Source organism: Stegodyphus dumicola, chromosome 7, assembly GCF_044657685.1.
Source record: "Stegodyphus dumicola isolate Sdum_Otavi_A_Nest chromosome 7, ASM4465768v1".
Classification (NCBI taxonomy): domain Eukaryota; kingdom Metazoa; phylum Arthropoda; class Arachnida; order Araneae; family Eresidae; genus Stegodyphus; species Stegodyphus dumicola.
Window position 1 is genome coordinate 120823462 of NC_140774.1, and position 23862 is coordinate 120847323.

The 23862-nt window shown below is 31.7% G+C and overlaps 1 protein-coding gene across 5 annotated transcripts in view; it reads right to left on the reverse strand.

Annotated features, from left to right (window-relative positions):
• Myo61F (unconventional myosin 61F) overlaps positions 1-23862 on the reverse strand; it is a 225143-nt gene that overhangs the window by 47475 nt on the left and 153806 nt on the right. For all 5 annotated transcript variants that reach the window (XR_015042187.1, XM_035351277.2, XM_035351276.2 and 2 more), the window contains exons 14-21: positions 22080-22217; positions 15589-15637; positions 11425-11471; positions 3856-3936; positions 3630-3735; positions 1837-2068; positions 1594-1670; positions 1442-1510 (exon numbers count right to left, since the gene is read on the reverse strand). Coding sequence is in view for 4 of the 5 variants with exons in the window: in XM_035351277.2 (XP_035207168.2) it covers positions 1442-1510; positions 1594-1670; positions 1837-2068; positions 3630-3735; positions 3856-3936; positions 11425-11471; positions 15589-15637; positions 22080-22217 (799 nt within the window). In the remaining variant the exon portion in view is untranslated. The remainder of the gene's footprint in view (positions 1-1441; positions 1511-1593; positions 1671-1836; positions 2069-3629; positions 3736-3855; positions 3937-11424; positions 11472-15588; positions 15638-22079; positions 22218-23862) is intronic.

Here is a 23862-nt window from a genome sequence, read left to right on the forward strand (position 1 = left end):
TCCCACTGCCACTGTTTTTCACACAGGTGCACGTAGTTATGTGATGTATTAGGGGGAAAATAAGTGCAAGTCTTATTTCCTAAAAACTGTTTACTTTCACAAAATAACGAATAAAAAAAATGAAAGCAAAAAATTTAATGTTTAGAGTAAAAGTATAATAAAAAGATGTAAGTATAATAAAAATGATGTTTGTATAATAAAAAATAAAAAAACCAAAATGGAGTTTCGATCAATTTATTTTTAGACTAGTAAAGTGTAATATCAGGTTTCACTATTATACTTTGTGAAATCAGTGTACCTAAAAAAACATATATTTCTTCTGAACTGGTTGAATGCCACGATTTTGTTCTTGATTTTTCTTTCGCAGGGTGTTGGTTCGTATACTCATCTGCAAAACAGTTAGTTTCGGTAACAATATGAAGCACGAGCAGTTCATCAAAAAAAAAATTCAAAAAGATAAATGGGTTTGAAACATTCGTTATATCTTTCTTTATTCCTGGCACCTACTACAAACAGTAAACGAAAACAGAAGACACAGAATTAAAAAAATATGTTTTACTCGAACAGAAACCAGCAAATACCGTGCAGTCATTACTTTCCTCTGTCAAGGTCATTACGGTGTTGTATTCCAAAGAATTTTACGCATTGGCTGCGCAAGGCAGTTAAGGGGTTAAACAAATATGGAAATATATGAAATGATTAGAATTGGGTAGATGACTAGAATCATATCAGGTACTATTATGACTAGAATCATATCAGGTATTATTAATATACCTAATTTCAAACAAATATCTAGGAAATTGAACAACAAAATGGAAATGCTTGTTAAAAATATATATATACATTAAATTAATTACTATCAGCTCAATTAATTTGCAGTTTGGTAATATTTTTATTTTATTTTATTAATATATTCTTGAATATTTATAAGTTTTGAAAAAGTAGTTTTAAAGTCTTCAGATATTTGTTGATTGGTTTTGATAGTTTATGTAGGCAGCAATTAACAATAAAAACATGTATAATTTAAAGGCTAAAAATTTTTAACATAAACTGATTGTTGCCTTAAAACCATCTAAGAAATGTTCTATATATAATGCATACTTAAAAAGAGATGACAATAAATGTGCATGATATCATATATGAAGGGTGCTTTGAAACACATATTTGTAGAATAACTTGTTCTTGGAGAAGGGAGGGAACCAAATATTTTACAAGTATCCCTCAAAACCCTTTTCATTCAACACCAAAGTCTAGATTTTGCCAATAATAAAATATCTCATCTCTTTTTACGACTGCTAATCTAAAAACACAACAATCCTATTTATAAAAATGAAACAAAAAAACGGTCACTAATAATCACTTTTGTATTAAAATAATTATTTTTTACAAAAAGATCTTCTGTTAAAACATTTTAAGACATATAATAATGCAAAATATTCACCAGATTTCTGCATGCTCAGATACTTCTTTCGCTGAAGGTAGCAACGAACTTTGGCTTGTATTATAGTAGCTGAAAATTTTTTAGAATTTTTAATCTGGTTGCTTCTTTAAAATATGCTGGTAATAAACCAATAATGAAATTTTATAATTTACCTAGTTTATGTTTATAGTGCTGAAATTCATCTTCAGTGTGAAATAATGTTTTAGGAAATCTAATAAAAATCTTTGTTCTGAAAGAAACATTTCACATATAAAAATAAAAATACAGTTACAAAATTCTTTCAAAAAGTAAGAAAATATTCTGACAGTAAGTAGTCATACACTAAAAGAATACAAATTTTGAATTATTTCATCAATGTGCATCATATAATACCAGATTTTCCAAAATAAACTCACTTGCCCATGGCATATTCTTCAGGTTTGTAGTTAAGATGCTGAACAAGCAGCTTTACACCATCTTTAGGCTGCCCTTTATAGACAGGCCATGTTTCAGGACACAAACACTTGTACCTCTGCAGAAAATCTTCATATTTTTTACGATATGCAAAACCTGCTCTACGCACTCTCAGATTTTCCATCAAACCTAAATATTTTACCTGGTGTGCAACAATAGTCTTATCAAAAAGATCTGAAAAGAAAAACTTTGTACATTACTGTTGAATGCTAAAAATCACCATTATCACTGTAACTGTCTAGCCACTAAGAAATTGCAAATAATCTCATTTAAAAAAAGTACAGAAGTGCTTTTTTACATAAATTATATTCAAAACACAAAAATTTCTTTTTCTTTAATTGGATATTTATTTATCTATTTTTGTATTCATTATACAGACACAGTCCAGTCACATTAATGTGAGCACCTGTCAAAAGCCAGAATAACCACCTTTCGCTAAGTAGACTGCTGCGAGACATGCAGAAAGAGAGTGAATTTAGTTCTTGAAGGTGTTTAATGGGTTGTTGAGCCCTGCCGACTCCAGTGTAGTGACTAGTTGTGCTAGGTTATGTGGTTGAGGATCCATGGCATAAACGGCAAAAATGAGGTGGTTTCACAGATTCTCGACTGGGGAGTATGCTGGCCAAGATACGGTAAACTCATCCTGGTGCTCTTCGAACACACATGTACACTATGAGCTGTATAACACTTCACATCGTCCTGCTGGTAGATTCCACCATTCTGAGGAAAAACAATTTGCATATACAGTGTAGGGCTGAACATAGTCTGCTAAGACAAATGCATCCATCATCTGTTGATCCATCATGCCTTCCACAATGATAAGTATGTCCTGAGAATGCCACGAAAACATTCCTCAGACCATAATGCTCCCTCCTCCAACTTGGACCCTTTCGACTATTGTTGCAGGGTGTTTGTTTTATGACATTTGAAGACGTTTATGCCAACGTCCATCTGTCCAATGGAACATAAAACATGACTCATCAGAAAAGGCTACCTGTCGCCAGACAGTAGATGTCCAGTTGTGGTTTTGTCGAGCAAATTTCAGAATTCATTGCCAATGAACTGCAGTTAGCCTAGGTATTTTAACGAAGCATCTGCTGCAGAGGCCCATATGCAGCAAAGTTCGCAGAACTATCATTGAGAAGGCTCTGTTGGTAGCCCCTTGGTTCATCTAGGCAGTCAGTTACTTGGTTTATCTAGGCAGCACATCTATTCGCCCAAACACATCTCTGCAGCCATCGTTCACCTCTGTCATCTATGGCTCATAGTGCACCACATTTTCCAAGTCTCTGATTTTGGAAAGTGCCATTTTGCCATGCACAGTATACTTTTACCATGGTGGCATGCAAACAGTTTACAAAATCAACAGTATTGGAAATTCTTTCACCCTTGGCCCAAAAGCCAATGATCATGCTTTTACGGATGTCAGACAAATTGCTTCATTTCTGCTAACGATTCCAAAGTTTTCTGATTCTCTTGGACCTCCTTTACACAGGCTCCACTGCAATGTGCTGCCACTTCACGCTGATGTCAAAAGTAAGTGATGGTCACATTAATATGACTGGACTGTGTGTATATATATATATATATATATATATATATATATATGTTGCTCATTTCAATACCTAAAGAACAATTCATCAAGCAACTGTTTTAGAAAATCAAAAAAGGAATATTGACTTTCCATCATTATAATAAAGACAAACAAAAAATTATGCAATATAAAATTCCTTACTTGCACGTTTATTATCATTTGGCTTAATGCATCGAATATACCAAGGCTCCTTCGACATCAAAATGTTCATCAACAATGATAAACTTATTTTAAACTGTGTAGCAGCCTAAATGTTGTAAAATATAATCACTCATGAAAGAATTGCTTTTTGATAAAAATTCTTAAAAATCTTCATCAACTTAATTAACTTAACAAGCATATTTTAAAATATGGGGGAAAAACTTACAGTATTGGGGCGTTTTTTGACAGATATCTCTTCTAACGTAAAAGTCTGCTTAACGATCAAATTTCTTGATTCAGTCATAGCCTGAAATTTTTCATGAATTCTTAAGAATACTTTAATTTGGAAAAAATAATATTACATTGCAAAATTAGGTACTGATATTCATATCAACAATGAGGTTTCAAAAATGATAATATTGTTACTTAAAAGACTACTGAGAATACTGAAACTGCCAAGGAAGGAGTTCAAATTAGTACTTCTGTTATAATACATATATATGTTATTTAAATACATTATTGAATGCATGCTTATGTTTGCCTATCTATTGTTTTTATTCAATTCATCCTCATGTATTTGATTCTCATATATAAATAATTACATTTATTACCATAAATATACAAATAGCAAAGAATTTTTAGAAGATATAATACCAGGACAAATGCATAAAAATAAAAGGGAGCAAGATTAATTTCTTTCTCACTTATACGCCAGTTTAATTTTTTTTTCCTTAAATAATAATTTCATACTAACTGAAATAGTAGACAGAATACAAATTTCAATAAATAAGTCTTTAATTAAGTTTTATAAGAAATAAAAACTTTTCAACCTGTTAGCAGCAGATTGTTTTTACAATAATATAAAATATCCACTGATTTATTGCTATTATGAATAAGAAGACAAAGACAGAAAATCATGTTTATCACTTTTATAAATAGAAACATTTCATAAAGCATAGCTAGAAGACTTTAATTATCCAAAATAACAAAAAATAAATAAATAAAATAAAATTTTTAAAAAAGGCGACAAAATTAAAATGTATTTTTAATGTTAAATTTAGTCAATAATAAAACAAATATGACTAATAACCAACGAAGTTAATTATGAAATTTTGATCTATTCTTGCTGACCTGTTTAAAATGGGAAAAGCTTTTTTTTTTTTTTTTTTTTTTTTTTTTTATTTTATTTTATTTTACTTTCCAGCAAAATTCTCTTGAAAGAAGCAAAATGTTGTCATTAAAATTTCATTAATCATATAGTATGTCATCTACCACTTTTAGTTATTTATTTTTTATATGGCACCCTAATTTGAAAATGCAATAAACTGCCAGCAAAATGTTAAAATAATAACTAACTTTAGTGCTATTATCTGAAAAATAACTAAAAGGGGTGCTACATGATTATTAATTTTTTTTTAATTTCTTACTTATCTTGTAATTAAAAATTAACTTTTATTTCTTTACATGATACAAACTGTTCTACAAAATGTATAATGATATCATCAAAAATTAACACATATATACTCTATCTTCAACCAATAACACTGGGAAACAATCTGCAACACAGTTTCTGTTGAGGTCCTGTTTTAGAGTTAAATAAGGCATAATGATTTCAAAACTGCAGTTAGTTTTCTTCTACCATGTCAAAATCACTGAAGTTGTTACTTTGGTACAGTGAAAATGCAGGATGTAACATGAAAAACAAATGTAAAATAGAGCTTTCTATTCTATTTTACCATCAGCTATATATCCAATGCCTCACTCAGTTGAGCTCCAGTGCCAGTTTTCAGAGAATTACCCTCTTTGGAAATAACAGCAATATAATTCTGGTGAATATCAAATTGATTGGTTTGGTTTGGTTTGGTTTGGTTTATTTAATTATGGCAAAGCACACTAGGGTTACCTGCCTAAGGGAAAGGATGCCTTCATGGAGGACTTTTCAAGAAAAATTGGTTTGTATACATGTTACACATGGGGAAAACCACGAAAACGCCCATGCAGTCAGCCCGTTCGTGGGATTCAAACCTCGGATCGAACTACCAGTGTTCAGCAACTTTACCGCTCGGCCGCTGGTGGGCCCGAATATCAAATTGATTCCAATGATGAAGATTTTAAAACTGATGATTATTCTGTTCATAAAGGATTTGACCAGTATGAGTTGGAATGATTTAACACCAGATTTGGGTTTATCCAGAAAAGCTTCAGAACTGTTAGCATCATTCTGTAACCCAACTCAATAGTGATTATTCATTGACAGTTCACAGCGGAGCTTGAAGTCTGTCCTCCTCCATAATGGAAATTTATTATCAGTGCAGTCCCACTGGATATGTTTATATGAAGATATAGAGAGAGGCATTGATTTGTTGCAATATCACATGTACCAATGATCATATGCACTGAGATTAAAATGGTCTGCTTCTTCCTTGGCCAGCAATATGGATATAACAAGAATGCTTGTTTTTTGTGTAATTGGGGCATCCCCCTCGGTGTCGACAGGGGGGCAACCCCAGGACCTGTTGTACTTAAGACTTGGCTTCTGGTGTACATAATCAGTCTTCACAATGACTAGAACCATCGATTCTTCAGTGGTAGATTCAGGTTCAGCAGGACCTGTACTGGTATTGTCTTGTCTGCCCCTTGCTTGTGGGGATGCTACAAAGTTAGATATTGAAAAGTTGTCCTCAGGGTTTAGCTCCTGTTGGTCAACACTGGGAGACAGTTTTTGTCCTGTACTTCATTTTCATTGTGGGTGACCGGTTGGGGCCTGTTTGCCACTGATTTGTGATTCAATACTTTTGGCTGTTGCCTAAGGTTTTCCATGGGGTCGGCACCCTCTTGGATGACCTCTGTACTGTGTATATGAAACAGCAAGAGCTCATGACAAGCAATGAGTGCAGTCAAATTGACCAACAAGATCTGACTTGAAACTTGGTAATCAAAACATTCTACATTAGCCACTTGTCAACAGGAACATTATATTTCTACCTCCGCATATTAAAAAAACCGGATCTCATGAAGATATTTGTTAAAGCTCTGCCAGTTGAAGGAGATTGTTTCAAGTACCTCATTTTAGAATTTCTTAGCCTGCCATTTAATGTCATTTAAAAAATGATAAAAGTATGTGTGTTTCATGGTCTACAGATTTGGCAGCTCCTAAAAAATTAACATTTCATTGGAACAATGACAGAATGGAAGAATACTTGGTTGGCATTCAAAAATATTGTCAAAGACTTTCTTGGGAATACAAGAGCACAGAATTACGGCGAAATTGTCCAGCAGTAAAGGATTATTTTAATTTTCTAATAGTAATTTTTAATTTTGAAACACTTTCCTTTTTTCTCTTCTATTCCACCTACAACTCCCTGCTAAAATGAGATTTCAGTATTGCATTTTATGTAAATGATTTTGGTTTATGTTATTATGGCAAAGCCTCCAAGGCTATCTACCTAAGGGAAGGGATGCCTTCAAAGAGGACTTTCTAAGGCAGGGGTCGCCAAAGTGGTCTCTATAGACCCCTAGGGGTCTATTTAACAACAGTAGGGGTCGAATGGGGGTCTATTGGGACTCGAAGGAAAAACAGTTCTTAATACGCAAATCACACATATCTAACTGCGTACGTAAAAATTTAAAATATTTTTATAATTAACTTAATATTATATTCTTTATAGAAAATAAAATAATAAATCAGAAAACAATCTGCCCCTTTTTTCCTTATGGGTTTTCGTATGTATACCGTGACGTCACAACTTGACCTTGTGACCAGTTTGTAATTTTCCCGACTCATAGTATGTAGCCAGAAGAGCGATTGAGGCTTATCCGTGTCTCTTTCTGGCGAACCCATCAACCAATTAGGAGCCTTTGGCGCAGACTTGGCGAGCGACGACACTGCCGTTGGCTTTCTATGCATTAAGCGCGAAGGGAATCTTCAGTACTCCATTTTCTTTCTTCTTATGTGTGTGGTTTTAGTTCTTTTAGTTTTTTTCTTTTTTATACGGCAGTTACGCATCATGTCGTTGGTTCGCCCTTTGTCTCCATCGTGCCCTTTGTCTACGAGCCTTGAATATGAGTCAGATGCATATGTGCGCTTGTCCAATTCTACACTGGATGCTACAAACGCAAATATCATATGCATTTTCAGCTATCCTTGTGAACTGTGAACAGTATTAAATGCTTGTAGTGTCATTATTACTACCATTCTACCATTGGATAATTAGTTATTGTTTCTATAAAAACTATTCGTTTAGTTTTGATATCAATTTTAATTATTGTTACTTGTGAAAAGGTAAGCTTTAATAATAAGGATTAGTATAATATACCAACTTAATTTTAACTTATTTACAGAACACTAATTTAAAAATGACAGCTTCAGTATCTAAAAAGAAATGTCGGTATTATTCATTGGATTACTTAAAATTTGGATTTATTTGTTCACCGACAAATGAAACTATTCCTATGTGTCTTATATGCGAAAAAACTTTTGGAAATGAATACATGAAACCATCAAAAATGAAAGATCGTCTTGAAAGGCTTCATTCAGATAAAAAAAATGAAGAATTAGAATTTTTCAAAAACTCAAAGAAAAATTCACATGTCGACCAACTCTAAAAAGTTTTATGAAACAGTCTACTGAAACTGAAAATGAAGGAGGATTAATTGCTTCGTACAAGATTTCACTTAATATAGCAAAGAGGGGAAAACCCCACACAATCGCAGAAGAAATAGTAGTACCTGCAATTAAAGACGTCATTGAGAATGTGATGAAAAAAGACTCTACTAATGTTTCAAAGTCTTTGCCATTAAGTGCAAATTCTGTAAAATGGCGTATTGACGAAATGGCCGAAGAAATAGAAAACACTGTAGTTTCGGAGCTAAAAAATTGCAAGTTCTCTATACAACTTGATGAATCTGTTTTTGGCGTTTCTGCTATTCTTATGGTGTATGTCAAATATTTCAGTAAAATTAAAGGAGAAGTCATTGGTGAATTTTTATTTGCTAAATATCTTGAAACCGATGGGAAGGGAGTGACAATTTTTAGATGTTTACAAGAATATTTAAATAAATATGACATTCCGCTTGAAAATATAATAGCAGTAGCCACAGATGGCGCACCTTCTATGGTAAGGCGTTACCGAGGTTTTGCTACATGCCTCAAAGAAAAAGTGCCTGGTATTCATACTATTCATTGTGTGTTGCATAGACACAACTTAGTAGCAAAATATCTGAGTTCAGAGTTACATGAAGCTTTACAGTTTTGTATTAAATCTATTAATCAAATTAAAGCTCAACCTCTTAAATCAAGATTATTTGCCAAACTTTGTGAGGAAAACAATGAGTTATTTAACCAATTACTTCTGCACACCGAGGTTAGATGGTTGTCTAGAGGTGTATGCTTGCAACGGCTCGTCAATTTATTTGACTCCACCACAGAATTTCTGAACGAAATAAATCCTGTTCTAAGCAATGAACTCCAAAACAATAAGAACCATATTTTTTATTTAGCAGACTTATTTGGACAATTTAATGATGTTCAAACAAAACTGCAAGGAAAAGATGTAACAATTATCCAAGCTCGGACAATACTGTTAGGCTTCTAAGTAAAATTAAATTTATTTAGATCTTCATTGCTACGTAAGGATTATAAGTATTTTTCAAATCTGCAGCAATTAAAAATAAAAGAAGGCGGCTTGGAAATATATACAAATCATCTTCAAAAATTAAGCGACATTTTAAACTGCGCTTTGTTGATTTGGAAAACATCGACATCCCTGATTAGATTATTGTGCCATTTTCCGCGCAAATTGATAACGTTGACATCAACATACAAGATGAGCTTGCTGAACTATTGTCCGATCTTGAAGCAAAAACACTTATTAAAAATTTGACAATACATAAATTTTGGACTAATATAAATATAAAGCAAAAATATGTGAAATTTTACAAAATGGCTCAGCATTTATGCTGGTGTTTCCAAGTTCGTATATGGTTGAAGCCGATTTCAGTCACGTTAATTCAATTTTAACTAAAAACAGAAATAAATTAAATGTGAAGCTTCGAGGGGATTTACGGTTAAAATTGACTAATTTCGAACCCAATATAGCGAACCTTGCCAAGAAACACCAGGCACACTCATCTCATTAAGAAGTAAAAAATCTGTAGCTACTTTACTTACTGTTTCTGATTAATTAAATATTTATACTAATATATAGTTTTAATTACCTGAAAATTACCTTTGTGGGGTCTATGGAGATTTCAAAAAATTATATAGGGGGCGATGATCAAAAAAGTTTGGCGACCCCTGTTCTAAGGGAAACAGGCACATATACACATTACACATGGAAAAAACCATGAAAACACCTAGGCAGCCAGCCCATTTGCGGGATTTGAACCTCAAACCGAACTACTAGTGTTTGGCGACTTTACCGCTTGGCCGCTGGTGGGCCTTTGTGTAAATGAGGTAAAATCAGTATTTAATTGGAAGTTCAGTCACTTCCACAGAAAAGCTCAGAAGCTCTCAATAGAGCATGTTCTGCCTTCTGGCCATGTCTTTGCTTTATGCCTATCTTGCTACATTCGATTGTATTTTTACATGGCTGTTATTATTTGCCGCTGAGTTTTAAATGCAGGCCAACTTGGTTAATTATTTTTGTAAAGCTTTGGCTAAATTTTAGTTAGAATTAACTTAGTTTCTTATTTCCAACTGTTAACCCCAAGTAGAGGCTTTCCTGTAAGTTCGAGAGGGGGCCAACTATTATTATTCGAGTTGAAATAAAAGGATATTTTAACTCTTCTTTGGACTTTGTTCCTGTAGTTGTGAGAAGAACAGCAAATAGTCTGTATACTCTTCTCTAGTTCTAATTGCCAAGGACACCTTAAATTAACTTGAACTTTTTGAGAACTTCAAAATGCTTGGTTGCAACATGAGCATCAAACTGCAATTTTTTACACAGCCATCTCTTGATAATTTCCTGAAAAATCTTGATGCAGTCAGTGATGAATAGGGTGAGTGATTACACCAAGATTTAAAGGTCATGAAGGCACGGTACCAAGGTAAATGGGATATGACTGCTGACTGTTGTTGGAGCATTAAGTGAGAACATCCACAGATTAAATATTCCAGAAAAAGGCCATATTTTTTTTTTAATGAACCTTAATATGTATGTTTACGATTTGGTAAAAAAACTTTACTATTTGTATGAACAAAATTTAACTTGCAGTAACTATATATATAGTCTTCAAATGAATAAAACTATTCTTTGTAAGTATATTTGGTTTTCCTTTTATTTCCTTTATATGCATATTTTTTATGACTCTTGAGACAAAGAAAGGGTATCCTGTAGCTTAAAAAGTTGATATGATACATAAAAACTGTGGTTATTTTGAGACTGTGGTTATTAAGAGGCCAAAAGTTAGTCAAAAACAAGTGCCAGATCTAAGACAATGATGTCATTTTAATTTTAAAAAAGAAGAATTCATTACTATAAAAAGCTACTACTTTAGAAATTCATTACTATCCTTCTCTCATTTCCTTTTTCAACAATGAAGATTTCTGGTATATCTTCACACAGTTATAAAAACCTCTTAAATACTTTTAATATAGATACTATTATTATACAGAGAGAGAGATAAAGGAAAAATGAAAACTTTTGTCATAATAATAGAAAATTTAATAATACATCTGTTTAAAGGTAAAAATAAAAACAAAAATACTTTTTGTTTAAATAAAACAATTTAAATTACAAAGTGAAAATACAAAAGAACACAGTATTACAAATTGTGATATAAAAAATAAGCTCACCTTTTTTAAATCTCTGTATAATAAATCATTGTTTTTATCTAAAAAGCCTGAAATACATTATTCTTGTTTAAATGTGAATTTGGTTCTTTGAATACATAAATCATGAAAACATACATATTTTAAAAGGGCAGAAAATCAAATCAGAAAGCATTCAGTATTTTAACAGCTTTACTGTTCTTTAGCTAATTTACAATAGTGCTGGAATAGTAAACAACATTTAGTAAAAGACGAAGATCTTTAGTGTAATAAATTTTACTTTTTGGAATGAGGGGAAAAACATCATCATGTTCCTTCAAAGAAAGTATATTAGTTCATTATAAACTATGGAACAGAAATTAAATTCAAAACAAATATTCAAATTCAAAATCTTACAATTTATATAACAGAATTTTCATTCAAGTCCTGTTAAAAATTATGTACATGAAAAGTTTTAGACAACTTCCAATTTAAAAAAATACAGTATGTAAAGTCTCTGAACAAATTTATCCTATTACTGTAAGCACTCCATAAAAAGTGATGCTGTGAATTTTTGTGGTCTTATTAAACATATATCAAAGTTCTTCTCTGATGATTTGTTCTGATTCAATATACACATATTGATTTTAAAGTTTTAAAAATTGAAGTTTAGGGTCTGAAAATCCTCATGTCACAAGGGAAGTGAAGCAGAACAGCCTGAAAGTGAATGTTTGTTGCTGGATGCTATATGAGAAGATTTTTTGACCACTTTTTTCTTCCATGAACAAACAATACCAACCAGAGTTTACACTGATACATTTACTTAATTACATTTGCCCACATCTGAAGTACCCTCAATCAGAGGTTATGTTTCAGTAGGATGGTGGACCACCGCACTGGGCATTATGTGTTTGCAATTTTTTGGACAGAACTTCCCCTAGCAAATGGAACAGGAAGGATGGACCCATTCCACAGCCACCATGATTTTTACCTAACATAACTCATTTGAACTTCTTTCTGTGAGGCTATGTTGATATTGTTTCCCATTCTAAAGTGCAGACATAAAGACAGCCACTGATCACACCATGGTGTACCATACATGGATAAAGCAGGAATACTGACATGATCTTATGTGCACAACAAATAATGTGCATGTCAAGTTTGTTAACTTCTGTCACTTGTCAAAAAACTTTACACCTTGCTTGCAAAAGTGTTCCATTCCTTCACAACAAGCTGTTAAAATTTTTTCAGGTACTTCATGGAAACCTCATACTATTTAAGGCAAATTTTGTAATTTAAGTCAAAAGGAAAGCAGTGATTAACTAACCAATCTCAAAACACCATAACACTGCTAATTTGTTTCACACACTACTGGAACGTACAGGTGAAAGCAAGGTAGCTTTGACAACAATCCAAATAATCTTCACTTGCTCATTTCGGAATTTCCGATTTCAGTTTTCCTTTTATTTTTATAGCTATTTTTCTCCATCATAATTGTCCCCCCTACACAGCTTTTTTTTAGCAAAATTTTATCTGATATTAGTGACTTACAGCAACAATAAAAAAAAAAAACATACATTTATTGGAAAATAATCCAACTTATTAGTAAGTTGAATATGTTTCAAAACAGCCATTTTGAATTTCCTAGTCCTCTTCTGGCTGTAATTTTCAATGTGGTTACTTATAAAAATTTTCTTCAGTGATGTTCAGTTTCATTTAATAAGAAAACACCCAACTTTTTAACAATATTCTGCGATTCCAAAAAATGCTTATAACAATTAAATTTCCTTAATTTTCAAATGCATGAAGAAAATAACAAACGTAAAACATATTAAAACTTACACAATAACATTTAACAATTTTTATGGATTTTTTATGGACAATTTTTATGAATAGTAACAATAAAAAATCATATATTTTTTCACAAGGTATCGCTGTTAATGGTACCAAGAGAACTTCCAAGTAATGGATAAGACAAACCAGGGTTCATAGCCACATTTTAGTTAAAAAAATAAGCACCTATAAGCACTTTTCAAGCACATTTTAAGGAAAAAATAAGCACCTGTCTAATTACATTATACACAACTGCATAACCTTAAAAGAAAAATTAGACTTGTAATTTAAAATATGAGCAATGCAATATTTATTATGAGAATGAGCATTACCTCAACAATGAAAAACAATTAACTTTTTTTTAATTATTTTTAAATTTTAAGTGACAGTTCAATTTACAGAATTAGTTTACAATGAGAGAAAAAAACTATGCAGAACTCAACTATACTACAAAATTTAATGATGATATTTCAGTTGAAAATATAGAAAATAAATAATAATAAGCCATATTAATTGTATTTGTTTGGCACCTTATAATAAATACAATTTATTTTTCCACTCATATTAATATTTAAATAATTTAACTTAAATCAATTTTTCTAAATTTTCATTCCATAACAGTTTTCCCTTAACATATATTCCAAACAAAGTAATTTAAGTATAAAAGAGGCACATTTCTGAAATCAGAAGACGGGAAATTGCTTCATGCAGTCATCCTTTAACAATAAAAGTTTAATTAACCCGCATACTCGGAAATTCCCGAATATTCCAGATAGTAACTGGAAAAAAAGGAGTGGGGGAGATTGTAGCCATTCTTTAGATTTAAATTTAGGCTAAATAAATGATTTTGACATTTCGATACGTGCATCATATAAAAACGAACGGAACTGAGAAATATTCTGCTTAGAAAGCACAGTAAAACTCTTTTAAGTGTTCATAAATAAATCTCAGACTGAACATCAAAATTAATTATCTCCGCAAAATACCCCAAACATTATTGCGCAATATGTGCGGCGTAATTCTTCCATACGCGATATTACGCAATCGGAATCAACAGCTGCCGATTTGGAGAATACAGAACTAAATAAAGGAAAAGAAAGAGACTTACTAATCTGGGGTGTTTCTCATTCTAATTTTCAACATACTGTATTAAATTTCCGGAATAGAATCATCTTCGCTTGGGATGGGTAGACCGCAAAAACTTTTAGTCCTTTCAATCCAGATCAGACAGTGACAAAAAAAAGGCCACTGCCTCAATATTAGAGATTTTGCAGAGAAACTCCCAACCTCTGTACTGTATAATGTATTGGCAAAGAAAATGAAATTATTTTGACTATTCGATTACTTCCCTTTTATTTAAGTCATTTCGAATATTATTCTTTAGAAAGCTAATCTGTGTAAAAACAACCCATTTTTGGAAGTTTATCTATACTTCAGCAGTTACTGCAACTATATTATTATAAATATTCATACATATGCTCATAATATAAGTATAATGATCACAATAAACACGAATATGAACTGACCACACGGAACAAGAATGCAAATAATTAAAATCTTGATAGAAATTCAAACGTGTGTAGTATTTGGGTGGGAGGAAAAGAATACCAAATGTACTGGAATTTTCTAAAGTTTTCGCAATTCTTTGGCCAATAGAACGACGTGCACCTGTCTGTACTCTCACGCGCACCATAGGTTACGTTAATGCAGAGGAAGAGGGGAAAAGCAATTTCCAGGAGTATGATTCACCATCTGACGTAGCATATAAGGAAGAAAAGTTGTTTATTTAGTTTCGGCTTTGGTGCGGGGGGAAATGCACGTTCATTAAAAACAAAGGATTAAAAAAAAGCACTAAGAGCAAAAAATAAGCACTAAAAACAAAAAAAAAATAAGGCTTTAAAGAAAAAATAAGCACCTATAAGGGCTTTTATATTTTATTTTAAAATATAAGAACTTATAAGCACTTGTAAGGACCGCTACCAACCCTGCAAACTATCATAAAATAAACAGCCATAACTCTGTAAGATTCAGAAACAAAATAGAACTCAAAAATAAGATATACAAAGAACGCATTAAAACCAGTAATACTGCAATAAGAAAAAGAATGCTTATGACCTGATAAAATAAAATAATAATTTCATTCTATGTTATATTTTGATGTTTTAGACCATATTTAAAAGACACGGATGCATGTTTTATTAGATGAACATATTAAAATGATTATGCAGAAATTATCTCTCAATTGTTCACAAAACATATACAATTTTTATATATCTATGATTTTACAGATTTCTGACTTTGACATGGTACTAATGATTTTTCCAATTTTTGAACATATATTTTTAACTTTTACTTATTTATTTGTCTTGTCTTTACCTTCAACATTGTAAGTAACATCTCCAGCATAATGTACCAATCGGAATTCCTGAAATTTATAAAGAAACAAATTTCAAACATTGAAGTTAAAATCACCAATATGTTGCAAACAAAAGACTAAAATTTAATTTCAAATAAATACACAATTTTGTAAAAATATTAATTTAAAGCAAAATTCAGACTGAGACATAAGAAACACATAAGAAAATAGGCGAAAAATATATTTTAAAAAAGTTTCAAAACACAATATTCCATTCATTCATTAGGTTAGGTTATTTGAACATGGCAAGGCAAAGCAAAGCAACAAGGGTTATCTAACTAACAAGGGTTATCTAACTAAGAGGAGAGATGCATTTGTGGAGGACTTTCTAAGGAAAAACTGGCTTGTATTCACATTGCATATGGAGAGATACACCATGAAAATCATACATGTAGCTAGCCCATTTACTTGGTATTGAAACCAAATCAGTTCGAATTGCGAGTGAGTAGCAGTTTTAACCGCTCGGCCACTGATGAGGCATTTTATTCATTGGATTTAATTATACACTGTGATGTTCACAGCATCACAGAGTACAATCTGTAGTCACACTTCAAACCACTAAGAACATTAAAACACAACATAATGCAAAGCGCATCTAAAGAGCGAAGCTAACCGAGAGATACCTCAATGCTCCGAACTCGCCCTGAACTAACAAACTAACAACAATTGACAGCAGATGTTTTCTCCAGTCCTATATAGTTTTCATCTGGCCACCTAGGGATATCTTATACTTATAGAAATTACCGTAAGGTGTATGAGGGCCGGGTATGGTTACAGTTGCATTTGAAATCAATTACAATACTTATTATAGTGATACAGGGGCTGGACCGAAATGTCGCTAAGTTTAGTGACTTTTGGTGACTTTTTGCCAAATTTGAGAAAAAATTAGTCGCTAAAAACATTGCCAGCTTAGCAATATCCGCAAATTAATGAGACAGCCATTTGTGCAACATCAGACTTGCCCCTAAATCCTTATTTTTCTGACAGAATAACAGTATCTCTAGGTGTTACATAACACAGGAAAATAAAATTTCACATATAACTGCACTAAAATCATCTATCCATGTGGCAAAATTCCTAACAATATTTTAGTTATATTATTAATAATTATTTAGGCATAGTTTTTATGAAAAAACTTACATCAATAATAATAATAATAAAAAAAAAACAGGCAGACATATACATCAGAAAAACAGTAGACACAAACAAAGCACAATGCCAAAACTGTATTCGAAATCTCACAAACTTTTTCCTGTAAAATCACCTGTTAAATGAAGTATACCTTAAAAACTATTATGAAACTAAATTTATTTATATGTATATATATATACATAAATATTAACTACAAGCACAAATCTCCATTACAAGTCACAAGAAAAGCATACTAAAACTTTAATATTTTTACATGCAAATTTAAGAATGCATTCTACTAAAATCATGAAAAATAGAATCGGTGTTATAGGCAGTTTAGAATATTTACTAGCAATAGTCAGTAAACTTAAGAATTCAATTAAAAAAGTAAAGACGCATTAAAAGCTTATTAAATATATAACAAAATAATAAATCATGTTTACCTTCGCATTAACATCTGGCAAGCTATTAAAAATCAAAGTAAAATTAAAGTTATACATCTAAAAAAAACCTATAATAGCAATTAAACATTTAAGCTACCAATTACTTTATTTAAGTTTTTCATTTAAATACAAGGAAGATATGGAAACTCAGATTATATTTTATTTGTAGCTATACTAATAATTAATCACTTTCATCAAGAACTTACACGAAAGCCAAAACTAAATATTTTACAATCAGCAGTTCTTTGGAACAACTATGTGTTTCATGAATGTTCCTTTAAATGACCACTCAAGATGAGCAAGAAGAAATTGGCCATTCATTGTAATTAGTAAATATATCTAGCAAAATGAATAGAAGTAAATAGCTCAAAAAGAACATGGACATCAGGTAAAACCTCCTTAGCACATCAGAAATATCATAAATTCACAGTTGACTCAGAATAAACTCTACTAAATCCCTGTACTACAATCTCTCAAATCAAACTCATTAATAATTGACATTACTAAGTGAAAATGCTAAGCAAGAATTTTGGAAGTATTTTTTAAAAATTAACCAAAGTATGAAAAATAAAAAGTTAGATTTAAATACATATATATTTATTGCTGTTACGAATGTTTATGATAACTATTAAAAAACATGAAAGAGGAATTAAAAGTTATAGATTACTTCACTCAAACACACCACTGAACATCCAAAATGTAGCACCATGGAAGAAGCATCTAGCAGGCTTAAAATCTGGTCGCAGACACTTACCCGACGAGACATTTAATCGACACCAGTTAGCAGACAGGACATTTAGCCGACAGAACATTTTGCCAAGACAGTTAGCCGACAGGACATTAAAACGACTATGCACTCTTCCCAATCCTTTCAGATTTCTAATACTTTCGTATTTCATTACTACTCTGCTCAACATATCATGCTACATTCATTCCGTATAAATAATTTCCATGAACAAACCTAGAACTCCCCTCACTAATGAAATTTCAGTAAAAGTATATTTACGGGTACCCCTCGGCGAAAATTCGGGATTTTTGATGGTACATTGATACCAAGTTTGTACAATTCTTTGACTTATTGCTATGTTTTAGGCTTTGCGTACCTAAAATCGCTGCTACAAAAAGCCAAAATAACAAGTCAAAGAACTGCACAAACTCAGTGTCCATATATATATATAGAAATATAGAACTATATAAACATACGCAATCTGAAATCAGCGCGTAGGCTAGATGTGGGGGCTGTTAAATAGGCACATTTGCAAGATTTGGCGCTTTTGCACGTACATTTTTGCTGCAATTTTTTTACGGCCCTCAAAATAGAATAGTACCGGAAAAATTATTTGTAGAAGATGTTTTCTATTGCTTGTTGGTTATAAAGTGAAGGAAGGTGGAAATGAATATGCTGATTTAAAATAATAATGTTACATGGTACTATGATGAATGAAAAGTAATTCAGGAGGGGGGCAAAGGTAATGTCAAATCCTTCTGCAGTGCAGGTTCACTTAAAAAAAGGTCTCTTAATAGGAATAGATTAGATTTTTGATTTAGGCAAAGCACAAGAAGGCTAATTGCCTGAGCTCAGTCCCAATTTGGATGATAGGTTTCCTGGAGATGGAATTCGAGTATCTCATCCCGTTAATCCAAAACCAGATATATCCCATGAGAACTTTTGAATTGATAGATGATATTATAGCCATAAATATCCCTGCTTTATTCGAGGTTCACACCTAAACTCAATGGATTTGGAGCCATCCTAATAAACAACACATATTTATAGTATGAGAGGAACAGCAGAAGTCTAAATAACAGATTTTATAGGATGTGCAAAAGGTGTAGCTACATGAAAATTTAAGGAAGAACTCATCGGTAAAAGTATATTTACAGGTACCCCATGGCAAAAAGTGGCGATTTTTGGCCGTGCAATTCTTGTTATTTTGGCTTTGTGTAGCGAAAATAAAATAAGTCAAAGAATTGCACAAACTCGGTATCCATGTATACATCGACCTATTTTCACTTAAAAAACATCACAAAATTGCACAAACTAGGTATTGCGCACTCCCTTGACTTTATCCATGTAAACATCGACCTATTTCACTTAAAAAACACCAGAGAATTGCACAAACTTGGTATTGTGTGCTCCCTTGACTTTATTTATGTACACATTGATACATTTTCACTTAAAAATTCAAAGGAGCACACAATTCTAGGTAAAAGTATATTTACGGAACATTCAACTACTCATGTTACCATAAATGAAACAACAACATGGCAATAAACGAAGGAACAACTTGGCGATAAATTAAACAACAACTTCGCAATAATACGAGGGGTACCCTTCAGTCTACTCTAACCGAAATTTCCTTTCCCTCACAGGAAGTAGAGTGTGATTCGTCCTACTCCTCGCCACACTGGAACTACTTTTTTTTTCCCCTGAAATACCATTTACACCCTCAGAATGCTATTTACACTTTAAGGCATCATATATATATCGTGGTGGCATGACCTTCTTATTATAGAGGTCGCAAATAATGTAAAGCTTTGCTTGTCTTAAAAATTCTCTTTTTCAATTGTTTTTAATAACAAAATGAAATATATTTGCTAAACTAATCCTTCACTGCCAAAATTTTTATAAAAAGCATAATTCAAAAATAATAATATTTTATTGCATTATTCAGATTGTTCATGACAGGGAAAGGAAATTTCAGTAGTGGGACGAGCAAAACGATTATATAAGGGAAGGAATGTAGCATGATGTGTTGAGCAAAAGAGAAATGAAATGTAAAGGTATTAGATATTTGAAAGCATTAGGAAGAGTGAGATTGGAAAATTAATATCATTAAGTAAGCAAGAAAAATTATTAATGATTTGAAAGTGTTCAAAGGAACACAGTTGATTAAATGAAGAAGCTTCATGGGCAATTTTTGCAGATCCCATATTAAAATGCAATTAAGTGACCCTCGTACTCTGCCAAAAAAAATTTTTTTTTTTTTTTTTTTTTTTTTTTTTTGAAAATTAACTCATATTCCCCAACGAGAAATTTCAACAGTTTTTCAATTTGGCCAATATACACCAAACGGCACAATATATCAAACTATGCTAAATTACACAAGAATTAAAATTACAAATGGGATCTTTAAGAGCCTAAAAATAAACTTTACTGATAGGTGAAAAAAATTACTTAAATATTGAACTTACGGAGTAGTTGAAAAATTTTGTAACTGATAGTAAGTTTAAGTATTTATTGGGTACATGTCAGCTTAATGTCCTGTTGACTAAATGTCTCTACAGTTAAATGTCCCACAGCTTGATGTCCTGACAGCTAATTCTCTGCATTGGCTAAATGTCTTGTCAACTAAGAGTCCTTGTCGGCTAACTGTCCTGGTCGGTTAAATGATGTGTCGGCTAAATGACCTGTTGGCTAATTGTCCGTGTCAGCTAAGTGTCCTGTCGGCTAACTGTCTTGTCAGCTAAGTGTCCTGTCAGCTAACTGTCTTGTCAGCTAAGTGTCATGGACCCCTTAAAATCTGCATCATGCCTAGATCATTGACAGTATACATGACAGACATCACAACCTTTTATTATTTTTCACCCTATCAGTCTATTACCTGGAGTCACTGCTGTGGATGACATTAGATTTAACTTGTGCACCTTTCTACTATGCCAGTACACTCAACAATCCTGCAGCATCTCTGAAGTTTTGGAGCTTGTCCTCTCTTGCTTTCAAGGTTTGTCTGTAACCAAGTTTCAAAAGAACAAAGTGTGACTGAATGTGACATGCAACATTCAACAATTTTTCATTGACCACTAGGTAGTATTACTGCCTTGTCTTGCCCATTGTCCTGATATGTGGCTCATGGGACATGTTTTGGCAACATGTGGAAAAAGCATGGAATAATATCACCTAAAGCATACATCTAAAGACTTTCTTTCAATGCCAATGTCTGTCACAGTAGTTATTGCTTATTATGGTGGCTACATAAAATACTGAATTCTTCATGTTCTACAAGATGAAAAAAGTTGTAATTTTAATTCATTCTTATATTATTTATCTAGTAAACATGGATTTGATACTTGTTATTCTTCAGTGTGCCATATTTTGGATAGCCAGCAATATAACAATATTTTACAATTATTTACTACTGTGCATAAACTTTGAAAAATAAATAATGCCCAATTGAATATTTTCTGATGATATCCAATAGTTACTGATTTTTTTTTTCTAGTTGAACTATTAAACTTTGATATATCGTATACAAAAGATTCCATCTTATAAATAAGATGGAATAAGTGCAGTTCTCATTTCAATATACAAGTAATTAAATTCTACTGCACAGTGCATAAAAAAATGCATCAATGATTAAAAAAATATTATGCATATCTCCAAAGATATACGAAAAACACATAATTAGAAGATAAATGGTATGTCGAGAAAAGCTAGATGAAAAAAATTAGATTTGAATCTCAACGTCTTAAATAATCTGTGATTAATGTCTCAGAGCTTACAGACCTCCCACGGTAAAATACCGTCATAATCCCTGGAGTCTAATATCTACTAGTTAGTGTAAAACAAGAACAAATTAATTTTTAGAAGGAGAGCGAAGGAGATTTCAGTATTGAGCAATAATAAATCCTTTTTGAAAGATTTTATAAAATACGTCATTTTTAAATTTATAACTTATTTGAATTTCAAAAACAAATTTTAACAACAAGCAATATGAACTGCACACTAATAAAAACGAGTTTACTGGAATATCTATAAGCAAAGCACTCAAGGACTATTTACCTAATGTCTAATGCAACAGTGGAGGATCTGAGGAGAAATTGTTTAAATTTGTAAATAATCAAGGTACGCATACAGGAAAAACAAAACAACTTACATTTCGAGATATAGTTTTCCTTAACTTGCCACTTGCAGTATTGTGAGAAATAAAATGAGGATGTTTTCCTACTCCATTCTCCAGCTTTGAGAGAAAAGTTGCATCTGTTGCCTCACCAGGTCTAAGACATTCTTCATCCTTTAAAATTTCATTACAGTTTTAAATTATGAAAATTCAATAAAAAATAAGAGTAGCAAAGATTACTCCAAGAAGTAAAATAGATTAATATAATTCAACTACTTGTGTCTAAAAAGCAAAACAATGTGAAATTGCCTAAATTTATAAATTAAATATAAGAAATTTGAAAAATGATACGTTTGCAATGTGATGCACAATTCAAAGAATAACAGTAACATTTAATATTAGGAATATCATATGGAATGTGTCCATTTGATAATAACACACTTTAAACATTTTAAATATAGTATGTTTATACATAAAGTTTTTTGAGTGAAAAATTATACAAATTAGAGATGTGTAAAGACTTTATAAAACATGTATCAGACTACTACTCAGAATCTATCTTAAAACATCTAAAATGTAAGGACATTTATACAGCTCTCTTTCAGAAGATTTTGCTTATGTGCTCACTCCCACCATTGTATCTATTGTTACTGTTCCAAGAAGTGTCCTTGAAACTGAACACTTCCCATAGACACACATCAGATCATTTTGGTCAAAGAAAAATAACACCAAACAGTGCGATTTAGCATCAGTTATGGATAATTGAAATTATAAGATCTTTGCCTTAGTTTTATATTAAGCTAGTTTAGTTTCTGTACAGGGAGATATAAAATGATTGCTTGTTATCTTTCTGTCACATATTGAAAAAAAAAAGATTAAAAAACTGACTTCTGTGAAACAGCATGCGATAGAGAAATTTCAAGGTTGCAATATTCTGGGGCATTGAGAAAAATGTGCATTAATGGGCATGAATAAATAACTTTATTTGAATATATATAAACAATACCACAGTAGTGCAAAAAAATTATAAGCAATTTACATGCTATATCTGTATGCCTAAAATAAAAAGCAGTCTGCTTTTTCAAACTTCTGCTGGAATGATAAGTCTAAATTTTAAGGATCTCTGCCAGCTTTTATATTTGACAAGATTTCCTTATTAAGATGTTTTATATCAACATGTTTGTGGCCTTAGAAAATACATTAATCTATGTCTGAAACATGACATTTTCCCAAATCTTGCTTAACTTTGTATATAGGCTTCAGATATTCAAGTTGATCACAAATAGGATGACTTTATATATATATATATATATATATATATATATATAATTTGAATAACAGATTTTTATTATTCCAATTTTTCATTTCCAATTTTTCATATTCCAATTTTTCATTCATTTGGCTTTAAAATCATGAACTGCAGTTTTACATACTCAACTATCCAGAATTTTTATGTATCCAGCATTTGGCATATCCAAGCCTTCCAGACAGCTGTGCTCTTATTGTACTAAAATATTACTTGAAGTATTTACATACTGAAATATTTATACTTGAAAATTCTTTGTTTCAGTTCTAAATAATGATTGGATAAAAGCTTACAACACTATGGAATACTGCAGGGAAAGAGTGACGTCAGTGTAGAAGTGATAAAGATTGTCATTTAATTCAAATTAGAAATTTAAAGGTCTATTGTCAAAATTTTGTTAGATATTTAATTTCTTAGTATACATATATGTAATTCAACTGGCAAAACTGTTTGCATTTAACACAACACAGTGATATTTTTTATTTTTTTCTGTCTTTACAGTATATATTTATA